General features: G+C 42.1%; 1 protein-coding gene and 1 pseudogene across 3 annotated transcripts in view; one reads left to right on the top strand and one right to left on the bottom strand.

Annotated features, from left to right (window-relative positions):
- AP2B1 (adaptor related protein complex 2 subunit beta 1) overlaps positions 1-24370 on the bottom strand; it is a 123152-nt gene that overhangs the window by 36727 nt on the left and 62055 nt on the right. For 2 of the 3 annotated variants that reach the window (XM_021005958.2, XM_021005957.2), the window contains 5 exons: positions 21568-21760; positions 8434-8475; positions 7312-7458; positions 5300-5445; positions 2279-2408 (listed from right to left, as the gene is read on the bottom strand). In XM_021005958.2, the coding sequence (XP_020861617.1) occupies positions 2279-2408; positions 5300-5445; positions 7312-7458; positions 8434-8475; positions 21568-21760 (658 nt within the window). The remainder of the gene's footprint in view (positions 1-2278; positions 2409-5299; positions 5446-7311; positions 7459-8433; positions 8476-21567; positions 21761-24370) is intronic. The other variant, XM_021005959.2, reaches the window with a different exon arrangement.
- Positions 23070-23518, top strand: LOC110221418 (small ribosomal subunit protein eS17 pseudogene; annotated as a pseudogene).

Here is a 24370-nt window from a genome sequence, read left to right as displayed (position 1 = left end):
TCATCCTCCACTCAGCTGCCAAAGCGTCCTTCCTAAGTGTAAGTCTAATCACGCCACCCTACCTGCTCAATACCCTCCAGTTCTCCCTATCACTTCCAGGATCAAATAGAAAATCCTCTGCCATTCAAAGCCGTTTACAGCCTCTCCCCACTCCCATCCCATCTGCCCTCCCCTATACACACCGTGTATTCTGTAAGTCAGGGACACTGACCTCCTTGTTGTCCCTTGATCAAAAAACACCACCTCCTGACTCTGGGCACTGCCATGGCTGTCTCCCAGGCCTAGATCCTCTCCCTCCTAATTTCCTTCAAGGTCCAGATAAAATCCTACCCTCTCCTGATTCTCTTAACACTGGCACCTTCTCTCCATTGAATATCTCCAACTTATTCTGTGTATAGTTTGTTTGTACACAGTTGTCTGCATGTTGTGTCCCCTATTAAAGTGCATGTTCACTGACAGCAGGGACTGGGAGCATTTGGTTTTTTGCCTTGCTCTGTATTCCCAGGGCTGAGCAAAGTCCCTGGCATATATTAAGTGCCTAATAAATGCTTCTTGACTTGACTTAAGATCTATCTAGGAATCAATGGAAAACTAAACTCAAGTTGTTTACAACTTTTCTCTACAGGAGGCAGGTAGAAAACTAAGGTCTTAATTAAGACATGTTCAACCTGGATCAGACAAAGATTAAAAAGTGGAGAGTTGGTGAGGAGAGATGAAGAGAAAAGATGCAATATGAGGGGGAAGGGAGGGAAGGGAAGACGTCTAAAGCTGGGTCAGGGGACAGGAAGAGCAGATCCTAGGTAAGGAAACTGAGACTTAACCGGGAACTATGCTTGCGAGGCCTTTAATTTTCTCCAAAAGTCCCACATCAGATTAAAAATAGAACAAATGTTCCTTAGACACAAAGGGGGGGTGGGGCACCCACACTCTCCTTCAGTCAGCAAGGTCTCTCAGGTTTCACTATACCCAGTCCAAGACTCCTAGACACATCTCAACAGCTGCATAATGCAACCTGCACTGGAAGAAGCAGGCATGAAAACCAAGGGCTTCTGCCATCCCTAGAGAAGAGATCCCTTCCATTTGGGAAAAAATGTCCTGTACGGTGTCTTGTTCATCTGCATAGTAAGACAGAGCCTTTCCCCAGAATTTATCCTCAAAAAACTTCTCCTACCACCACCACCACCACCCAGATCCTTTTGTTAAATCATGAAAATCTCATATAATCTGTTCTTATCCTGGCCTAAAGTACTTGCCAGATAGAGAAATCATTAGCACACAAGTTTTCCTCTGCCTGGCCTAGCAAAACTCCAGCTATCAAACACCTAAAAACTTGCAGGCAAATTCTTTGATTAAAAATTGTGTAAATGTACACAGATTTGCAAACTGCATTTCAGATCTGAGAGAGAATGAGAAGGTTCAGACTGGGTTGCATGGTGGGCCCTCAGAGCGGTCAGCCCTTAAGGGCTTGCTCGGGGCGCTGTGTGACACCAGCTAATACAGGGAGTCAATGCTGCAAACTCTCATTGCTACCAGCTCTAACGGTTATCAGACTCAACTCGTTTCAATGCAATCATTCAATTATTAAGTGCTTAATATTTGATGGTCAATGCTCTGAGGGAAACAAAAATGGGAGATGGTAGAAGAACTATGCCAGCCTCTACTCAAAGCCCTCACAGTGACCCAAGAGGATTCATCACATCACATGGATGACACAAGGCAGAGCACAACAGAGGGGAGTGTGAGGAGGAAGAGAATACCATCAGCTCAGGGGAACAGTGGGGAGGCCAGAAAGGCTTCCTGGAGGGGGACCTATCACATATCGAATGTTTAAGTAAATAAACATTTCAACAGGTAACGATGAGGAGAAAGTATACAACCTGGCAAGACACACAGAACCAGACTGGGCAATGGTTGCCCAACTCACCTGGAACACAGAAAGCATGAAGGGGAATGAAGTGAAATGAGAATCAGTTACAAGAACCCCCCACTTCCAATGCCAAGAAGTCAGTAATTCCCTCGTTCTATGCCTTAATTTCCTTCCACTAATATCAGAATGAGAAACCAGGACACAAACCAGAGCTATGGCCCCTGCTGTCCAAGCACTTGATAAAGACCACAACTCCACACGGGACTATTTCCAAGCCTGTATCAGGATCTAGTCTAACAGCAGCCACAGGGAGGACCTTCCGCTGCCAACGGCAGACACATACAGGACCAGGAGACGAGATCGACGTGGCAACTACTGCCTCCTACTTGCTGGGGAGGAAGGCTTTCTTACCTGTAGGTTATTGAGAGGTTCCATCTTCATAACGGGCCCCAAGGTGTTGAGGGGAAGGGACACGTCGATGCTCTGATTTGGCATCAGCGGAGTATGAATGGCCAGCGGCGTGCTAGGGATGACACCAAAGCTAGGAGAGAAACGAAACAGAGGGGACTGAAAAGCAGCAGCATCTCTGGGGCTCTGAATGGTGCTGTGTTCAATAAGCATCTTCTTGGATGATGGGGGCAGGGCCAGGAGCCTACAGATGTAGACCTAGACTCCCATTAGCTATGTCAACACGGGAAACCTAAGAGCCTGGGCTCCTGTCCCCCACTCACCAAACACTGTTTCTCTGAGCCCCTCAGACTCCTGCTTCTTTCCATCCAAAGTCCCGCCCTGCTCTCCATCTATCACCCTACGGTTCCTAAGTCATCTGTGGCAGAGGGAGAAGAATGATCGTCTCCTTCAAAGCAAAGCAAGAGAGGGGTGACTTTGCTGGGTCACAGTGACCCCACTGCAGCCCCGTCCAGAGGACAGAATTATGCATTTGCAAATCTTACTCCTTTTTGTTCAAAGATTATCCAATGACTCAAGGGGAAAGGGTCACTCTCAGCAAAATGGAGTTGGTGAGCTTGTGTATCCTAAATGACTAAGAGGAAACCGAGGCTAAATTTGGTCAGTCAGGTCTGTAACAGGCAGTACATGCCATCCGGCTAGTTTTCTTAGGTGAAGACAGGACAGTGTAAAAGGCAAGAAACTGACAAAGAAAAATGATGTTTACAAAAAGAAGACAAAACCAAAGACCCAATCCTTTCACCTAAAGGACAGCCATGAATAAAAAGGATTTTGCAAAAGCAGATCAGGAGAGCTGGCATAAAGAACGAAATGGGCAATTTGATTACGTTTTCTATTTCCTCCAATTAAGACTTCATCACCACAGCACTTACGTACAGTGTTAAAGTCTGCAAAATGTTTAAAATTACTGTCTCATTTTGTCCTCACAACTCTGGAAGGAAGGTGCTATTATTATGCCTGTTGTACAGATGGGGAAAGTGAGGCATGGAAATCTAGTTAAGCAATTTGCCCAGGATCACAGAGCTAATAAGTATGTAAGAATGGATTTGAACTCAGGTGTTCCTAATCTAGGCACGCTGTGCCACCTAGGGACCTAACCATTTTCGTGTTTTATTTAGTTTTAGAAATGAGGTCAAGTAAGCAAATACTTCACTAAGGTGAAACAACTAAGTAATTTACATAGAAAATCTACCCTTCAACTGGGCAAGGGATTTTTCCTTGTCAAGTACACTGAAACAGGCATTTTTAAGTCAGGGATGAGGAACACTCCCTGATGACTCACTAGGCCAAAAGGCTATCACTCTGTCCTGTGATTCTAACCTCAGAAGCAGCAGAAATCAGAGGACACTTGCCCTGAGCCATCGAGCTGTGTCTTTTTCATTAGCACGTGCCTTCCACCTGCAACACACTACTGCTCTGAAACAGACTGTACCTTCAGGAGAAATTTCCTGGACAGCTCCCTGGCCAGGGCAGAACAAAGTACCAGCCGGCCAGACGCACTGATGGTTGCTGATGTGCCAATTCAAAAAATATTCCAGAAGGTGAAAACATATGCAAATGGTTTAGAGTGAATTAAAATGATTGATGACACAAGCCCGAATTTCAGAAATGTAGCCTCTCAGCTAACACAAATAGATCTATGATTCAAGAGTCAATTACTCCTATTTTATAAGCAGAGTTGAATCTTTCACAATTACAAAAAAAAAAAAGATCCCACAATTGAAATCTAGAAGCTAGAACATTTCCTCCCCCTTTCTTTTTTTATTCTTCATTACAAAGGATGGCTTGTTACATGGATGAAGGGGTAGGGAACGTTTGGAAATGAAGGTGATTTTTTTAAAAAAAAGTATTCTTTATGAGATCTTGCAGCCAATTCCGTAAGCCAGGAAAACTTAACAGGGACCACTGGTGCTTCAGAACTCTTAGACCTGGGTCTTCAACTTCTTCCTTCCTAGCAAGAAGCTAGGGCAAAAAAAAAGTCATTCCAAAAGTCTACTGCCAGCCTATAATATGTAGTTCACTGTCTTGTGTCCTCAGTAACAAGTTACGGGATTCAGGGAAGCACTGTAAAGTGCTATCTATGCCAACTGTTATTGCTGTCACCAACAAAAGCTCACTCTTTGAAGACAATTTTAGACCAATCAACAAACACTAAGTGTGGTCACAGAGTCAGACACACTTGGAACAACCAAACAACAACAACAGCACTGAGCGTACAAAGAAAGGCAAACAACCACTCCACTCTCACACCCAAGTGACCACATTTCAACAAAAAACACACTCTGAGAAAGGTCTCATGTATAGAAAAATATTCACAGAAGAATTTTTTGGAAAACCAAAGACGACTTATATGAACTGATACAGAACAAAGTAATTAGAAACAATTTAAACAACAACCTCAGTAACCTAAAGGAAAGCAACAATGAATGCCATTGGAACGTAATCGATGCAGAATTTAATCGCGACATCACAAGACCAAAGGGGAAGCACATTTTTGCCTTTCAGCAGTGGTGGTGGACTGCAGGAGGGGAATGAGGTATGCATTTTTAGACATGGTCAATACGTTGCTTTGTTTTGCCTAACTAATTTGTCAATCTGTTACACGGGAGAGTTTTATGACAAGGTAGGGAAAGGAGAATCCACTGAAAATGACAGCAACGTAAAAAAAGAGCATTAATAAAACATTTAGACATAAGAAGTCCACATTCTCCAGGATTTTTAGTCAGAGAATGCTGTCTCATGGAGTAGGTATCTGGGCTTTTGTTTCATGATTCCAAATGATGGAAGAGCCATCACATACAATATCTGGATAGCTAGCTACTGAGCTGAAGATGACCGGGGCCTCGTCCTGAATCCAGAGCCTACCGAGAGGAGAGATTTCCCACAATTTAATGGCCCATTCTCTGCTTGAGCATGAGGCAAACACCCGCCGCAAGGTCAACTTGAGTGGTTCAGGCTTCTCACCTGTTCTTGTTAAACTGAATAGCAAAATCTGTCATGTGCTGCAATGCTTTGTTGGTGAAGTTCATGTCCATGTAGATGTGGCCCTGCCGGTGAGTGAATGTTCCTGAAATCTCCAGGCCTTTTGCTTTCACTGCAGGAAGCCAAACCTGAAAGGCAGCATAAAAGCCATTTGGACGAGGCAATGCCTAGAGAGATAATGTGCCATCATTCAGATTTCACAGGAAAGAATAAAAAGCTAAAATGTCCCCTCAGGAAGTTCGTTGTAGGAGCAGAACAAAAGTCTCTCTGCAGTGCCAGCTGTTCTGATTAGCCACCATAGTTCATTCTTAATTATTCAGGGACTGATGATCAAGCCGTCCCCTCTCCCCTGACCAACCTGGTCACTGCTTTTTTGTGCCTCTAGTAAGGAGAACAAATGAGGGAAGATGAAGAACTTCAGGCAGCTCTTGACAGGTGTTAACAGTTTTGGTTCAAAATTTAGTAGTAATTGAAAGTAAATGCTAAAATGCCACATTAAGGTTCTCAGGATTTTATCATCACCATCTTCAATCAGATAGTTGAGCTTTATTATATTTAAAACACTGCATCAATCCTGCCCAAAACTACAACGGAGTCTAAAATTGATCATGTGTCAGGTGGTCTGTCCTAACTTTCTAAGACAAAATCATATTTTCAGGGAGGCTTTATAATTCTATTTAGAGTTTGGCAAAACCCTAGGTAAGGCTCATTTAGCCAAGGTCAACTTGACGGCCTGCTCTCAGCTAAATTATAGCAGAACAACTTTGTAGAAAGAGCAATCAACAGGGCAGACTGCATGTGCAACACATGTATTTCCTGGATGGGACAACCTGAGATCCTTTGTAAAGAACTAGATAAATAAGCAAACAATTCAATAAGAAATAAAATAGCATGGTTTCCCAGAAGGCAATGAAGTATGTCAAGCCCGGTCATACTAGGAGCTCTGGCTTAGTGATGCACCCCTATATGTTGAAGGGACTGTCACCCCCAAAGAAGCCTCTCCAAAATAATAAGAACTTATTTTTCACATTCTTATTAATTCCACAAACATTTATGCTTCATTACCTCAAGAACCTGTAAATTCTGCCAGTGGGAACACTCCCCTTGTCCACTCTGACAGCAATTTCACTATACCATAGTTTTTAAGAGTCACTGTGGTAAATAAAAATCCATCATTCTGTGCTCATCTGGTGATGAGTCTCTTCAAAGTTAATTAAACTGGGCCCCAGACAACAGTCCAAAACTAGGTCAATCCTTAAAGACTCTCTACTTGGTAGGCCTGACTGAATTTATATTCCCTTATGTTCAAAAATAAATCTGGTTTACACTAATAGCAAATGACAAAAAATGGAAAAATACATCTATGTTACAAACGCTATTATAAGACTAAGGGGAAGAAGACGCTGTAGTGAAAACAGTAATCAGATTGGAAGTCAGCAGTCCAGGGTTAATGTCTGGGACCTTTCACTACCTATCCACACAGCCCTGGGCAAGTCATGGTCCCTCTGGTTCTTAGTTTTCTCATCAGTCAAATAAAAGGGTTGTATCAGATGAAATACAAGGGCCCTTTCAGTTCTCCTAACTGATGATTCTCAGAGTCAGAGAATAGCATGTTATCCTGGTTAAACATTATGTTTTTCTTCTACTAAACAGTTTACCAAAAGATTTTTTAAAAGACAAAACACTGTTAGATTTCCCCTGGACTGACTTTAGGGTTGACAGACTGAATGATACAGTATGTGTATAGGAAAAGAGTTCGCCTCCTTAAGATTTTAAGCCCCATGGGCCAATTATAAATAGGAGCTAACGTGGTGAGAATAATAGTGGTCTCTGGTTGATGAGTTTGGGCCCTGCTATCTCCTCCTGCCCCTTGGAACAAGGGGACAAAAGTCTCAGGTCTAAGAAACAGTAGAAGTCAGGTCTAACACCAAAATCACAAGAAGCCCAAGCCCTATCCATCAAGAAGGTCCCATCATGAGTTCCTCTCGACTTACAGCTTTGGGAGCCACAAACCCTCCAGGTGCCAGGCCTATCCCAGTGGAGAGTTCAAAGAGGTCATTGAGTCCACTGCTAACCACAGCAGGAGTAGGTGAAGGGGCAAAAGTTGCAGGCACAGAAGATGGAATGAAGGACTGTCCCACCTACAGGGAAAAAAACAATTTAAGTCACGAAGAAAGGGGAAAGGCTCACAGTGCAAACTGAACATAGCTAGGCATCACCAAGGGCCAATGGACATCACAGGCACTTGAGTATAATTGACAGTCAATAAGGAAGTACTCAGTGAAACAAAGCAATCTCAGCAATTAGGGGAGACTAATCCACTCTCTCTCTCTCTCTCTCTCTCTCTCTCTCTCTCTCTCTCTCTCTCTCTCTCTCTCTCTCTCTCCAACACCAAATGAGCCTTGTCGTCCAAAAGGGCTTTACTTTCACAGGAACATTCACTCTAGGCTATTTTTGAGAGAGCACAAAAGCACAGAATGAGGACACAGGTACCCAAGGTTGGCTTCTTTTTTTTTTCTTTCCAATTTTAGCTTCCATGATTCTTTGCAAAAGGCCTCTGGGCATCATAAAATGGGAGGTGAAGGGACTGCTCATACAGGAAGGGGCAGCAGCTCCATTTCCACTGGGGTCAGGCCATCTCTTTAGTCATTCTCTCATTCCAAGAATAAACATTTAGGGGGTCCCTCCCCCAGAAAGGTGGGTATTTTCTCTCTGAAACACACTCTCTCAGGAACCTCTCACTCTTACAGAGTCCAGATCACTCTCTCAATTTCATGCTAGATGACACCGGGGCATAAGAGCACTTCCTAACCAAGATAGGAGTTTCAATTTCTTTTAAACTATTAATGACAGGAAGCCAGAGAAATTCCTGAAGAGACCAACACTCCAAGCCCTGAGGATATGGCCTAACAGAGAGTGGGGCACCACCCTGACAACTCAAAATGACCTTTTCTCACTCTGCTATTCTTCTAACACTGCCACCTTGGTCTGCACATACAATGTATGACAGCAGCAATGGCTGCTTTGAGAGAATTAGGGGACAAAAAAAATTATATCAAATCAGGGTAAGGAAGGGACACTATTTTCCCACTGTGAAAAAAATTGATGGCACTTACTGCCGGACTTCCTCCAATGCCCCCGCCAAGGTCACTGCCAAGCTGAAAGAGAGAAAGGAGAGAGAGGAGAGAAAGGTAGAGTTCATTTAGCTATACACTAGAAGCCAGAACAGAATTTGCAGTTTGGACTACTCAGTAGTTGGGGAGTACATGCTGTCAAATAACTTTGTCTCCCCTGTGACAAAGAAGGTCTAGGTTGTAATGTCCTGGTAAGGACATCTAAGAAAAACCCTTAGAAAGAAGACGGAGCTGAGACCTCTCAGGGATACTTCAGATCCAATCTTTCCACAGCAATGTTTGGACAAATTCAAACAGGATTTAGAAGAGTCTGCAAAAGCCCAAGAAATCCTGTCCCTCAAACACTGTTACATTTCAAATGTCCTTTTAAAAAATAAAAATCAAACCCTGCCCCTTCCTCATCTATGCCACCTGCTCCTTGGCACTTTTGAACAGCCTTTAATTGATAAATAAACAAGCAAAGGAGGCATAAATAAAACTGAAAATTGCATTTTCAGATCTGTGCCAGTAGCCACAAACCAAAAAATGGGGTTTAAAACTTAACAAAATGCTAAAAAGAGAAAATAGGACAGGAAGAAACCACACCACCTGTGGACTCCAGCTTCACAACTCTCCTTCCTACCGACTCCATTTAAATTCTTCTGAGAAGAGAATCTACTAGGGATAGCTTGTTTAGAAGCAGGCTAAAAAGCTGAAAAGCTGGACTAAAGTCCCGGCCTTATTGCTAAATAACCAGATTGTGAAGCTGGGAAAATCATGAAAACTCTCTAGGCTTTTTTCTCATCTGTAAAACAAGGAGACCCCCCAGACGACTTCTAAATTCTCTTCCAGCTCTGAAATCCTGAGATCTGAAAGGACTCAAGGAACTGGCAAGAGACAGACCCATTAATTAGCTTTTCACCCATTTCCCACTCTGAGTTGTAGGTGCCATGATAAAGGTCTTATGCAAAGAGTTAGCCATGATTAAAAAAAAAAACTAGCCATGAGTTGGCTCTAACAGTACAGCATACCCTCCCCCCCCAAAAAAAAGCAACACTAAAAACTCATCTTTTTTGTAAATATTACCCCTATCTACTAGGTAGGTTACTACCTCCTAAGATTTTTACTCATTCCTCTCCTGTGGAAAGGTGGTAGGTGAGCACAAAACACAAAAGATGACAATCCGAGGGCTGTTTGCACTTCTATGCATGAAATACTAAAGACAGATTCTCTACAGAAGAGTTAGGGAAGCCCACGGACAAGAACCACAGAGGCAGCAATGGGCTGTAATCCAAGCCAGGGAGACCAATTATCCATGTCCACGAGATGGTGGGCACACAAAAGTATCAAAGTGCCTTGTCCTTGGCTTGTGACTGACATAAGCCGATCTCTCACCATGGGGAACAGCACAATCAGCATTCTCTATGAGACAACAGTGCACCCTTTGCCTTCTGCCAGTGGAAGTGTGGGGAATCACTGTTCTGTGAAGACTTACTTTGTGTGTCCCCTTGCATCTTTTGAGAAGATTTTTTTTTTTTAGTGAGGCAACTGGGGTTAAGTGACTTGCCTAGGGTCACACAGCTAGTAAGTGTCGAGTGTCTGGTCTGAGACCGGATTTGAACTCAGGTCCTCCTGATTCCAAGGCCGAAGTTCTATCCACTGCGCCACCTAGCTGCCCCGACCCCTTGCATCTTACAGAAGACACTTTAGATTGTCACCTGATGGACTAAACAGAAAATTTAAAACCAAGTGTGCTAGATCATGGTTTCCCCCTGACAGTTGATTTCTATTGTCCATGGATGCCACAGGTACTATGAACTTACATTAATAGATGAGTTCAACATAAAATAGAGAGACAGAAATCCCATTTACAAAGCTTTTAAGAGCCCTTTCAGCACAAGACTTCAAAACCACATACGCAAACAAGTCCTCAATGACAAGGAACTTAAAGGAGAAAATAGTAGGTGAGGGATTATGGAAACGACTTTCGACTTTCGCATAGCACTTTTCTCTCAAGTTCTGCAACAGCATCTACCTCATTTAAGATGGGCTTCCTGGAAAGCATAAAATTCCATTAATTCAACATTAAAAAAAAATGAGTCCCTACCATGTACAAAGTCCTATATTAGGGGTGGCGTGCCATGTGTTTAAATAAGAGATGGAAAATAAAACAAATGCACAAATTAACTACAAGCAAAATGTGTTAAAAGTCATAAGAAACAAGGGGAAGCTAGGTGGCGCAGTGGATAGAGCCCTGGCCCTGGATTCAGGGGGACCTGAGTTCAAATCTGGTCTCAGACCACTTAACACTTACTAGCTGTGTGACCCTAGGCAAGTCACTTAACTCCAACTGCCTCACCAACCAAAAAAAAAAAAAGGTCATAAGAAACAGAATAAAGCGCAGTTGGAATCCCAAAGAGTAAAGACTGGTTTTGGCTAGAGGGCCAGGAAAGATTAAATATGGACATGGCTTCTTGACTAAGCTTAGGAGACTCTGAAAAAGCTAGGAAAATAGAAGAAAGGGAGGTAGGGGAAGAGGGAAAAAGGAGGAAGAAAAAAGGCATTCGAGGAAAAAAGGAACACTGCAAACCCAAAAATGTATGAAAGAGGCCAGTCTCAGGGCTGGCTTGAGAAACAATGGTGGTTCTGTTTAGAGAGAATAGGTTATCTGAATGAGATAATAAAAGAAATAAGACTTAAAAGGGCCAAACGGTAGAAGGTCTTAAATACCTCTCATATGGAAAGCTTGAAAAAGAGTCAAGCTCAATACAGAGTCAATTACTGTAATAATGATGACGAGAGTGGAGAAAACTTAATTAAACTATCACAATCACTCACTCCAGAGACACACTCAGAGAATTCCATGCCTTCTAACGGCTCTTCATTTTTCTGGTAAACAGATGCGTCAAATTAATCAAACAATATTTTCCTGTAAGGTAACCAGAAGATTTTGTAAAATGTACTATAAAATATATCAATATGAAAAAGTGAAGATTCAATTGTTTGTCAGTACCTTTACAGAAAGAAATGTTTTTCCAATTGTTTTCACTACTACATGAAAGACATCTCTATGACAGACAGTCAAGTGAGAACAGAGAGAAAGCCCTAACAGAAGAGAGAAAAGACTAAACCAAAGTCATGAGGGATTCAGAAAAATTCTGTCTTACTTATTCAGATGCTATCATCACACCCACAGGCTAGCAGCTATAACCCAGAAAGAAACAGGATTCTGTATGGCTCTGGTATTCAAGGATAAGGAAAAAGAAAACACTTGAGGGCAAGCAGGCTTATGAATGCTGAGCAAAGGCTCTTTGGGTTCTGATGGTTCTTAGCTACATGGAAGCAGGGCACCCAGACAATTTTCATTTCCAGGGTACTGGTCTTTTTAACCTTGAGTACTATGTTAATATCTCAGTTGGAGGAAAACTAAATACATTCTCCCTCTATGCTGTTTGTCAATATTAGCTGTAAAACAAAGTTACTGAAGAGCAATTCTAATCATTGTTTTAGCTTTGCTCTGTTAAGCAGATAAAACCCCACTAGGCTCTCAAGCTTTGATCCTGTGGTGATAAAGCCCAGGATGTACTAGAGCAGAATAATAAAAACAGCTCACATTTATACAGCACTTGAAAGATCTTAAAATAATTTCCTTGGCTTTTTTACTTCACTGGCTTTTTTACAACCAACATGCTAGGTCAATACTACAGGTGTAATTAGCCCCATTTACATATGAGGAACCTTAGACTCTAAAAGGTGAAAGAATGTGCCTTGGTCACCTAGCTATTGGATGAAGAAAATATTCAGACTTGCCACTACTTCACGCTGCTCTTCTAAAAAAAACCTCATCCCCTTCATTTCTGCTATCTGTTCAGCACCAAAAAGGAAAAGCAGAGCAGCACAGTGAAAGTCTCGAAAGCCCCGAGGTCCTGGCCTGAGGCCCACCTCTTCCAGTTACCAAGTGAGCTCCCTCCATCCCCATTTAATCCTTGGAGCAATTCTCTAACTGCTGCAAATCCACAGTGAAGTTCCCTAGACAATGCAATCTCAGGTCCATTTCCGACCTCCCAACTCATGTTGTCATTTTTTTCAGTCATATCTGACTCTCAGTGATCCCGTGTGGGGTTTTCTTGGCAAAGATACTGGAGTGGTTTGCCAATTTCCTTCTCCAGCTCATTTTACAGATGAGAAACTGAGGCAAACAGGGTGAGGTGACATGCTCAGAGTCATACAGCTAGTAAGTGTCTGAGACCAGATGTGAACTCGGGAAGATGAGTCTTCCTCTCCAGGCCAGGCACTCTATCCACTTCAATACCTAGCTGCCCCTGTCCCAACACTTCCCGTCCCCAGCCCCCCCCCCCCAATCCCTATCTTTTCTAAGGCTTATTCAGACACAGTTATACTTGGCCTCTGTCTACTCTCCACCATGTTGCAGCCAGCAGGATGAAAAAGGACCAAATACACCTCAGCTCACAGCAAAGGCAGAGACACGTTTCCGTCCTGGAACCTAATTAACCATGCTGATCTTGTGCCCACTTTCCTCATGTGAAGGATGTCATCTACTAGTTAAATTCTGGTGTCAAGCAGCCTTCTGACAAGGAAGAGAGGAGATAAACACAAGCCACTTCAGCCTCCACTGGACTCAACACACTCACTCCAGGACACACTCCTCTCGGTTCACTGTAGCAGCCACTTATGACTGTCCCAGGGCCCTACTACCAAAGCTGCTTTTTTCCATTTTTGCCACAAAGCAAAAAATGCCGCTGCCAAGGTTGCCACCTCAGTAATAGGGAAAAGGTTAGAAAAGAGATCAAGTAATAAGTGATGGATCATTTCAAATGCTGAAATTTAAGTGGGGGGGGGGAGGCCAGGGGACTAGCTCTTCCCAAACCCTATTCTACACTTCAATTGCTAATGATGTAACTTCCTCCCTCCCACTCCACGCAGGGCATAATGTAGAAGTTAACGGGCTGTGTGCCACTGGCTGAGCTCCCCTCTCCCTCCTACTCACACGGTGTGGAATTGGGATCACGGTGCACTCACCACCTCCCAGCATCTGTATCACCCGCTCCGCGGGTCACAGCTGGCGAGAGCCGGCAGCTGTGCAGTTAACAGTCATTTCTAGGGCAAAGCTGTCCGTGGCACATGATGCGAGTCCTGAAGCAGAGCGCTTGGGGGCTGACGAGTCCTGCCTGCGTGCACAGGGCTCTGCACAGAGCAAACAGAAGCTGCCCATCAAGCATCCCAAGGACAGCTTCACACTCACAAGAGTGAGGAAAGGGAAGAACAGGAGACAAAAGCACCTTCTGCAGCAGACCCACGTCTGTCTGACAGGAATAAGAGGATCAAGATTTTCCAAAGGAAACCAGAGACTAACAGACACGAGAAGAGCCTTCCACTATAAGGACAGACCCGGGTCAGACAGCTTCAAGCAGGTGGGCGCCATGTGTCTGCTACCCGGGATTCTAAAAACCTCCTCTGGAACACAGATCTGTTTTCGATTGTCTCGTGCTCAGACACTGCTCCTGGGCAGGATTCTACTCTCATTGAGCTGGGGTCTGAAGATGAACGGATGAGAAGCCAAAGTATTTGGCTGTCATTTACATGACAGGTCAAAACAGCTTTGTCCCTAGGTTCAGAAAAGATTATTCTTTTTTTTTTTTTTGCTTTTTGGTGAGGCAATCGGGGTTAAATGACTTGTCCAGGGTCACACAGCTAGTAAGTGTCATGTGTCTGAGGCTGGATTTGAACTCAGGTCCTCCTGACTCCAAGACCAGAGCTCTATTTACTGCGCCACCTAGCTGCCCCTAGAAAAGAATATTCTTTAAAACAGTATGCGCAACCCCACCAAAAACAATGGAATTTAGATTAGAATCCTGTGAATATCATAAATGTTCAGGCCTTTAAATTACTGTGTATTAATTTTCGCTATTCCTTTTCTCATTTTAGAAGGTCAATGTCTCCTAAGAGAAAGCAGGGTATTTCAGCTATCAAGGTGTAATCTATTGAATCCCTAACGAGTAGTTCAGAAATGGACTATAAAATACAACCACAGTGACTGCTGGGGGGGTCCGATCCACCCTTTCCAAACACAACTTGGCCCGGTGAGGTTAAACAGATAACCACAGCATGATCAGGTACGTTGTCGCTGCTGTTGTTCAGTCACGTCCGATTCTCTGGGACCCCACAGACCACCTCAAACCCTTCTCTCCTTCACTCTCTCCCAAAGTCCGTCCAATCTCACATGTGCGGCTTCCATGACACTATCTATCCAGCTCATCCTCTACTATCCCTTCTCCTTTTGCCTTCAATCTTTCTCCCCAGAAACCACAAGCAAGTGGTAGAAACAAGGAGAAAAAGAGCAGCTAGGCGGCACAGTGGATAGAGCACTGGCCCTGGAGTCAGGAGGACCTGAGTTCATAATCCCGCCTCAGACACTTACTAGCTGAGTGACCCTAGGCAAGTCACTTATCCCAGATTGATTGCCTCACTAAAAAAAAAAAAAGGAAGAAAGAAAGAAAGAAAGAAAGAAAGAAAGAAAGAAAGAAAGAAAGAAAGAAAGAAAGAAAGAAAGAAAGAAAGAAAGAAAGAAAGAAAGAAAGAAAGAAAGAAAGAAAGAAAGAAAGAAAGAAGGAAAAGGAAAAAATAAATAAGGGGAAAAAAATAAATAGCATCCAATGGAAGGAACAACCTTCCGTTGCTGCTGGGGGAAGGGAGGAAATGGGAGGGAATAAGTATTTGCATAGTGCCTACTATGTGCCCAGCACTGAGCTAACACTACATCATTCACTTTTTACATCCTACCTTGGTATACAAGAATCAGAAATATAAAAATATGCAAGCAACTATACTGGAAAAAAGGGGAAGTGAAGTGGTTTTGGTAGCTGGACTGACAATACAAGAGCCGAAACCTGTAAGTAACAAAGGACTCAGTCCCTGTCCTTAAGAGGTCTAGACTCTGCTGAGGATGACGGACGGGCAGAGAGACGTGGGATCCAAGGGGCAGCAGAGAGAAGGGGCCCTGGGAAAGAGGAGGATCCACAAGCTTCACAGGAAAAGCGGTGCCTGGCTGTCTAGACAAGAGTCAGCCAACTCCTGCCTTTCTGTGCGAGAGTCAGTGAACTAAGAACGGTTTCCACATTTTTCAACACTTTTTTTTTTTATAAATGCAGAACCACTGCAGAAAAGCAGAATGTCCTGTTTGCCCACACCTGTACACAACGTTGAGATTCACAGCAAGACCATTTGTTTGCAGAGAATACTCCTTATTTCTTACCACACTTTGATATCACGTGTGTGTGAGTGCATACATCCACGTGCACTGCTGTGTCTTAGTTCACCTGTTAATAATATAAGCTCAGGGAGGGCAGTTTATGGCTCAAGAAACCCAGTGGCTTCTTGTAGCTTCTAGAACAGAACAGGAACATTTCTGACCTTCAAAGTGGCTCATAACTTGGTTCCCAGACTAGTTATCTCTTTGTTTCCCACCCTGCTACACCCCTTGGACTTCTGTATCAACCCACCAGGATCTTTATCATCTTGCAAGATCACATCAGCTTCGGTCTTCATTACTCATCAGAACCCTCTGAATGGAAGGTAGAGGGGAAGCTTCTCCTCAAACCTCCACCTAGGGAGGGCCTCCAGGCCAACCATCATCTCTTTACTTCCCGACTCCGCATAAGCTCTTGGAAAGTAGGGATTTTTCTTTCCTTATTTTGGCTCTGTATTTCCAGTGCCTGGCACATAATCAGTGCTAGATCAATGCTTAGTTGACATAACTCTCAGGCTGTATCAGCATTTCAAAATATCTCCTGGATAATATTCTACTGGATCCTCAAACTCAAAACATCTCAAATGGTACTCATCTTCATCATCTTCCCAGGCAGGTAAGAACGTCCTGCTCCAGCCCAATCTCTCCTCATCTCTTAACTCACCTCCAGGAGGAGAAGGTGCAAAGAAAGCACCAACCTGCCCTGTTCAAGGAAGATACTAAGAGATGCCTACATTGATGCCTACATTAGGGAAACCACAGGCCCAATCCCTAGACCCTCTGAACTCCAATGCAGTCTATCCCACAGCTTCCCATGCCTCTTTCGAAGGACCAACCAAACCAAGAGCACTTATTTTTACAGCATCCTACTCCTAATTTTTCATCCCACATTCACATTACACCATGTGCTCAGATCTCACCTGTGCAGACTCAAGTTTTGTGGGGGCAGAGATCATAGTGTCTTCTTCTTTGTAACACCATGGCACCAAGTTCAGTACCTTATACACAGGAGGAAGTCAAATAGTTGTTGAAATGGATAAAAAAGTGCTCCAAGGCATAGGACAGAATTATTCCCTTGGAGAAAAATAAAATGACATCTAAGCCTTTCAATGTCAACTAAACATTAGATGTATGCACACTCTGACTCCCTCTTATAAAAAACTGAATAAAAAGGGATTCTAGATCAAAAAAAAGCCAAAAGAAAATAAGAGAGGTCATCAAAGTACCACTTGTATCTGCCACGTGTAGCCCAACATACATGTCACAGGGAGACAAGCTTACAAGGAAATACATGTTCTGCACAAGTCACTGCTGCCAAAAGCATCTTTATCATGCCTTTGCTCCAAGTTTGGAGTTTTATTCAAAAGCCAAAGTCCAGGGTCAAATGGCTGATGTAGAGCACTTCATTAGTATACCATCCTAAAAATTCTTTTTAAGGTGATTATAAAATGTGAAAATTTAAATCAAGACATATTCTTTATTACTTTTAATAATGATTTGAAATGCCATTCCTAACTACTTACATAAATCATATGCTTATAGTCAGAGGTAATGCAGTATAATGACCATACACTTAACTACTTAAAGAACCTCTACTATCTACCTAACATTGTGCTGATTTTTGCATTTCATTTCTTCAACTTCGATGAGACCAGAAAATTCTTTAAGATTAAGGAAATGGTATCTTAAAGTAGAAGTAAAAATCAGTAGTTGACTGTACATACCTCACTTATTTAATTTTAAGTTGATACTATTTATGTTCTTTTGAACATAAAGATGTGCTTTTATGAAAAAGTACTTTGATTTCCTATTATTTGAAGGGATTTGCATAGTGTGATAATATCAGACTACACAGCATTTCTCTACAGAATGGCTTTCCAATTCATGGACACTTACTGTAATGAATGTCAATTCATTTTCCTAATATGTTATATTTGAACTTACTACTAGCTTATGTCTCTTGTATATTATTATCTGCTTAATACAAATTTTGTATATTTTCTATCTGCTTTTGTATATATTTCATCTAGCATTTGTAAAATGGAATCTATAATAAACATTGTTAAAAATATTTTTTTTAAAAGTGTGCCATCCTATCAGTTAACTTCAGTTAGAAGCTGAATGTGTAAATTGATGACTTTCCCTCAGTCCTAAAATTGCAGCAGGTTCCTTTCCCAACTGGGTCAACGAATTAACACCTCAATTCAAGCCAATACTCAGGATCAAGTTAAAAAAAAACATCATTTAAGGGATCAAGGCAAAACCTTGGCTAGTGTGAGCAAGCTGATGGAGAGTGAATTAAGCAGAACCAGAAAGAACAATTTATAATAAGACAATACCTCTGTAAGGAAAAAACAACCTCCAAAGACAAAAGGACTTTGACCAAAGTCAGATCTCCAGGGGACCTATCATGAAACATGTTACCCACCTCCTGGTGAGACTGGACAGGCTCAAGGAACAAAAAAAAACCACAGCCGCTTTGTGGACTTGTTTTGCTTGACCATGCTTATTTATTACAAGGGTTATTTCCTTATCTCTCAGTTTTTAATAAAGGAAAGGAGGAGCGGCAATAATGATGTCAAAAAATGTCACCGAAACTTTTTTTTTTGATGCATGGAGGAGAACAGAAGAGAGTTCAGAAGGAAACGCAGACAAATAAGGCAGCATTGGAAGTAACGTGGAATTTACATACTTTTTTTTTAAAAAGCAAGCAGCAAGGAATGGAGGTTCATGGTTTCATACACAATCCTCTTTTTGCATTCAACTATGTCAATGGAAATTCTCATTGCTTGGGCGTTTAGGCTCAGAATAAATTGTTAAAAAAATCTAATGCCTACACCACAAGGCAATGTTTGCCACAGCGAACATTCTTCTTTTCTAAATCAGAGATAACTTTTACAAAAAGACATTTGCACAAGGGCAATGGAAACTTTAAGTTGCACCATCTACTACTGCCTCCTTACAAATGTGTACATCTCGCTGCCGACAGCCCACACAGTCAAGTTTAGGCCGTCCTGATATTCTCTAAAAACCTAGACAATAATCAAGCACGTTCAGGACATACACACAGATGTAAAGAGGGATTATCCCTTACTCTTTTCATTTCACTTGTCTTTTTGTTAACCATGAGAAACCGATGGAAATTACACACAAAACCTTCTAGAGCCGAAATACTAAGGAGGTCACTTTACCACAAGATCAGGAAGAGCTCAAGTGTAGAGTCTCGTTACTGTACCTACAACATTATCGTACCTCCAAAATGCAGAACTACAACAGATGCTTCTAAGGAGTTGTTTGAATGTGGCACTGTGGCTACTGAAATCTTCATTCAGTATTTGTAAAGGAGATGAGCTAAAAGCCTTCCCATAATCCGGAGTGAAACAAGGACGCCCACTGTCACCAACATTATTCAATACTGTATTAGAAATGCTAGCAATAACAGTAAGAGAAGGAAAAAAATGGAAGGAATTAGAATGGGCAATGAGGTAACACAACTATCTCTTTTTGCAGATGATTTGATATACTTGGAAAATTCTAGAAATTCCACTAAAAAGCTAGTTGAAACAATAATTTTAGCAAAGTAGCAGGATATAAAATAAACCCACATAAATCATCACATTTCTACATATTACCAACAAACCCCTGCATGAAGAGATAGTAAGAGATGCTCCATTTAAAATACCATAGATAAAGCATAAAATACCTGGGAGTATACCTGCCAAAACAAACCCAGGAGAAACTACAAGAACATAGTTATAAAACATGTTTCATACAAATGATGTCAGATTTAAATAACTGAAGAAATATTAACTGGGCACGGGCAGGCAGAGTCAACATGACATAAATGTAATTCTGCCTAGTCTACTTATTCAATGCCATCCCAATTAAATTACCAAAAAGTTATTTCATTGAGCTAGAAAAAATAAAAAAATTCATTTGGAAGAACAAAAGGTCAAGAATATCAAAGGAATTAATGGGGAAAAAAAGGTAAATTTTTGGGATATGAATTCAGTATTTGCTAAAAATTGTTGGGAAAACTGGAAAACAGTCTGATAGAAATTGCGTACAGACCAATATCTCATACCATTTACCAAAACAAGGTCAAAATGGATACACAGATATAAGGGGAGATAGTACAAGTAAATTAGAAAAGCATGGGACATATTATCTATCAGACTTATTAACAGAAGAATTTATGAATAAAAAAGAGACAGAGAGCATTGTGGGATGTAAAATGGATAATTTAGATTACATGCCCAAAAAGTCATATAAACAGTGTACACCTTTTGACCCAGCAATATCACTATCAGGTCTGCTTTCCTAAGTGATCAGAGAAAAAGGAAAAGAACCTACGTGTTCTAAAATATTTATTGCAGCTTTGCGCTGACAAAGAACTAGAAACTGAGGGGATGCCCATCAACTGGGGAATGGCTAAACAAGCTGTGGTACGTGAGGCGCGGTCTAGAGTAACTGTCAGGGCAGCTAGGTGGCGCAGTGGATAGAGCACCGGCCCTGAAGTCAAGAGGATCTGAGTTCAAATCCAGCCTCAGACCAAACACTTGACACTTACTAGCTGTGTGACCCTGGGCAAGTCACTTAACCCCAAATGCCTTAAAAAAAAAAAAGAGTAACCGTCAATCGAATACTTTTCTTGGGACATAAAGAGGATGGAAAGGAACTTGTTGCCATCTCTTGAAAAAATTTTGCTTCTTTCCTATTTGAATAGTCATAAAAGCTATTTACTAAAACTGGAAGGCGACTATGCAAAATAGAGGAGGAATTTGGTTACAGGTTATACTGTAGGAGTGACCGTGTGGAGCTGGACTTGTTCTGCCTTTTATGGGATTATTCACAAGGGCTACTAGTGAATTCCCTAAAAATTCTACGCAGAAAGTTAAACTGCAGTTCCCAAAAAGCAGACATGAAATTGCTTGTGTGTTTGTATAACTACCATCTAGAGCCAAAGCCTGGTCAGGGCAGTCTTTGGAAGCAGTGTCTATCCATTAGAACGTCTCGCAGCCATCACGGAGGCCTCTTTCCTTAGTCTCCCTGTCAGAAAGCATAAATATCCACTGGGTTGGCATTAATTTGAAGAGATCCTACTGTTTCCAGTGGAAGAGAGAAGTGAGTCCAGTGTAGATGCCACAGAGAACCACTGTCTTAGCTACAGGTCTCTGGAAGCACACACTTATTTTAGGGACATCTGCCTTCAAATTTCTAAAACTGGGAAATGAATCAAATGGACAAAACATCTTATTTGCAAACAAATATGATTTCCTCCAAGCGTCCGGATGCCAAGAGCTGCTTTCAGCGTATGCCAAGAAGCCCTTATATTATTCCACCTTTCTATAGATCTGAGATCCCTTCCTAGCTCATCCCATTTCTCTCTGACTATACAACCTGAGCTACTTTTGACTCCTCAACCCAAATGTGGCATTATTTACCAAAACTCCTGATCATAATAAGCCTTTTAGTATCAGAATCCTGGAAGCTAATTTAATTGGAAGGAGGACCAGAAGGGAGAAAATAGAAAATGGAAAGTAGCCAAGCAATTTCCATTCTAACCAACTCCAGAAAGGGTGCTCAAGCATTCCAGATCTAGAAGCAACAAATCCCTGAAACACCAAAGTGCTTTCTGTTTTGAAGCTAGGTAAGGAAATCTATCCCATAAATCTGCAGAACCATCCCAAGCCGAAGAAGAACAGTCTATGACTGATTAGGATAATTGTCCCTATCTTCCATCAAAGGATATTGCTGCTTAGGAGGGAGATGTCCAGACCCACTGCTCACTCAGAACAGCATAGTCCAAGGTCTCGTGAGCAAAGCAAGGACTACACGTGACCAAAGAAAAGACAAGGAGCGAGACTTACCAGGCTGTCCAGCCCTCCTCCCAAGAGGTCCACGGCCCCCATCTGCATGGAGGAAACCTGGGGCACATTGACAGGGGGACCCAAGTCGAGGTTCAAAAGGTCGCCCAGCAGGTCACCCTGAGAGGGGATGACTTGAGGCTGTTCCAGGCTGGTCGTGGTGGTGGTGCCAACAGGACTATCTCCAGCATCGGTACTGTAATAACGGAGACAAAAATAGAATATGGAAAAGTCAATTCCACCTAGAACATAATGTTAAAAAACCAAAAAGGTGACTAACAGATGTGCCACGTTCGGAAAACACAACAGACATGAACAGACACTCGATTTACACCCTCTTCTTCAAACACCTGTTTGCACTGCCTGTCCCCCAGAAGGTTTCTTGTTGTCTTTGATATGACTCCGCCCACAAATGTCCTGTACCTTTTGACTGACCAGACAACATGACCCTCATCACTTGATTTTCATTCTCTCATGGAGCACATTTTGAGACAAAGAACAAGACATTTCTGTCTCCTTGACTTCTGGGTCACCTGCAATTCTGTTGCTTTGGAAATTATGGTGTTCCATGACCCCTCCCTCTTTCCCAACACAACATTACCTAGAAAATATCCTTAAAAACAATGGCTTTTTTTTGGCCAGGGATCAGTTTAAAGCCCTCTGAAATTTCCTAAGTGCCATCTAGCCCACTCTCTTCCCTCAATTCACTTCTAGGCCTAACTCCTCATCTATGTTTACCCTGGATGTACGTACTGATACAGCTATTCAAAAGATGGCCTGACAACCACAGACTGAGCGACAGACCTTCCGGTCACCAGACAACTTTTCATTCATTTCACTTTTCCTAGCCGGATCATTAGATTTCTTTTGACTCATTTCATGGAGGAGGCCCTACAATATTTTGGCACTTGCTCCCTCCAAGAGACCTTCAGCCCTTTCTTGCGCCACATGTTGAAAAGTGAAGTTGATGAGATGAAAAGGGCCTTGAAGGAAAAGAGGCAAAAGATTCTGGGAAGAGCCTGGAACACAAGTTTGGGCACTTTAGATTTGATGTGATAGACAATGATAAGCCATTGTATGCTCCTGAATACTTGAATGATATGATGAAAATTATATGGAAGCAGCCAATTGTAAGATGAATGCACATTAAGAAAATGAAGGCTGAGAAATCAGCTGCTAAAATACCTCAGATGAAAGTGAGGTGATCAAGTCCAGAATTAGGAGGGGTAGTTGTGAAAATTCAAAAGGAAGAGACAAGTCCAAAGAATATCTGAAGAAGTAAAATTGACAGAACTTAGTAATGGATGAGATGGGGGTAGGGGGGAAGAAAAAATGTAAAGAGAAGAATTGATATGACTGAGAGAAGAAAAGACAAGTAAGGGAACTCAGAGAATCACAAGAAGTCAGTCTTGTACCAACTGATGCAGAATGAAAAAGAACAAGAAAACAATCTATATAATCACTACAATAATGTTAATGAAAGCCCTTCACCCTTCGGAGCTGACATGGGTCATGTTCGGACCAAGACTGTGAAGAAGGAGGCGTGAGTCATCATCGAGAAGTACTACACCCACCTGGGCAATGACTTCCACACCAACAAGTGCGTGTGCGAGGAGACCACCATCATCCCCAGCAAGGAGCTCCGCAACCAGATCGCGGGCTACGTTACTCATCTGATGAAGAGGATCCAGAGACGCCCTTTGAGAGGTATCTCCAACAAACTGCACGAAGAGGAAAGAGAAAGGAGGGACAACTACGTCCCTGAGATGTCTGCTTTGGATCAAGAAATCATTGAAGTGGACCCTGATACCAAAGAAATGTTGAAACTCCTGGACTTTGGCAGTTTGTCCAACCTGCAAGTTACCCAGCCCACAGTTGGGATGAACTTCAAAACACCAAGAGGAGCTGTTTAATATTTACTTCTGCTTTCTTTCCAATAAACTTGGGAACCCCCCCCCAAAATGATGTTAATGAAAAACAAAAAGGCAGTTAAATTCAGATCAGATGCAATGGTCAGTGCTATTCCCAAAGAACACATGCTAAAACATGGCCAGAGACTCTAGGTGAAGAATATTGCAGATGCTGACACATACAGTAAATGTTTGTACTGGTTTTGTTTATTTGTTTTTCTTTAATATAAGACATGATTAGGGAAGCAGAGCATAATATTGAGAAGAAACTATGGTGTCAAAAAGGTATCAACATAATTTTTAAAAGATATAGTTTTAAAAAAAGAGAAAGAAAGAAAATGACAGAAGCACCAGGAAACCAGTGGCACTACTAATGGTAAAAGAAACAAACGAAACAAAAAATGGGATACTGAAAGAGATGAGATCAATTTTCAAATGGGAGGTAAGGGAAGAGAAAGATCTGGACTAGAGAAACAAACTAGTCAACAGATCTTGCATAGGTAACAATGGAAACCACAAGAATTGCTAAATTCTACTAAGAAATCAAGTAATTAAAAGGGAAGGAAAAAAGGGCTTTCACATGATACCCACAGTTAATGTACAGGTAGCAGGGAAGGATAAAGAACAGTCACAAAGGGTACAAAAGAACAATCCAACAAAAGAATAAAGGGGGAACCCAGTCATGGAAGCCAAAGAAGCCTCAAACTTCAAGAAGGTAATCAGCGTCAAGTACGGCAGGAAGATAAAAGGGAAAAAAAATTGGCCAGGAGTACCCCAAAATTCTACCACATCCATACCTTATGTCCAAGGCCCTGTCTTTTGTATCTGCCACTGAGTAATGTGTAAGAATATATGAGTTACCAACATCAACAGGTGGCAGACCGAGTAACAAGACA

The sequence above is a fragment of the Phascolarctos cinereus genome, unplaced genomic scaffold (assembly GCF_003287225.1).
Source record: "Phascolarctos cinereus isolate Bilbo 61053 unplaced genomic scaffold, phaCin_HiC Scaffold_5;HRSCAF=322, whole genome shotgun sequence".
In the NCBI taxonomy this organism is placed as follows: Eukaryota; Metazoa; Chordata; class Mammalia; order Diprotodontia; family Phascolarctidae; genus Phascolarctos; species Phascolarctos cinereus.
The sequence above is the reverse complement of the archived record's forward strand: the minus strand, read 5'-3'. Positions and strand labels throughout refer to the sequence as shown.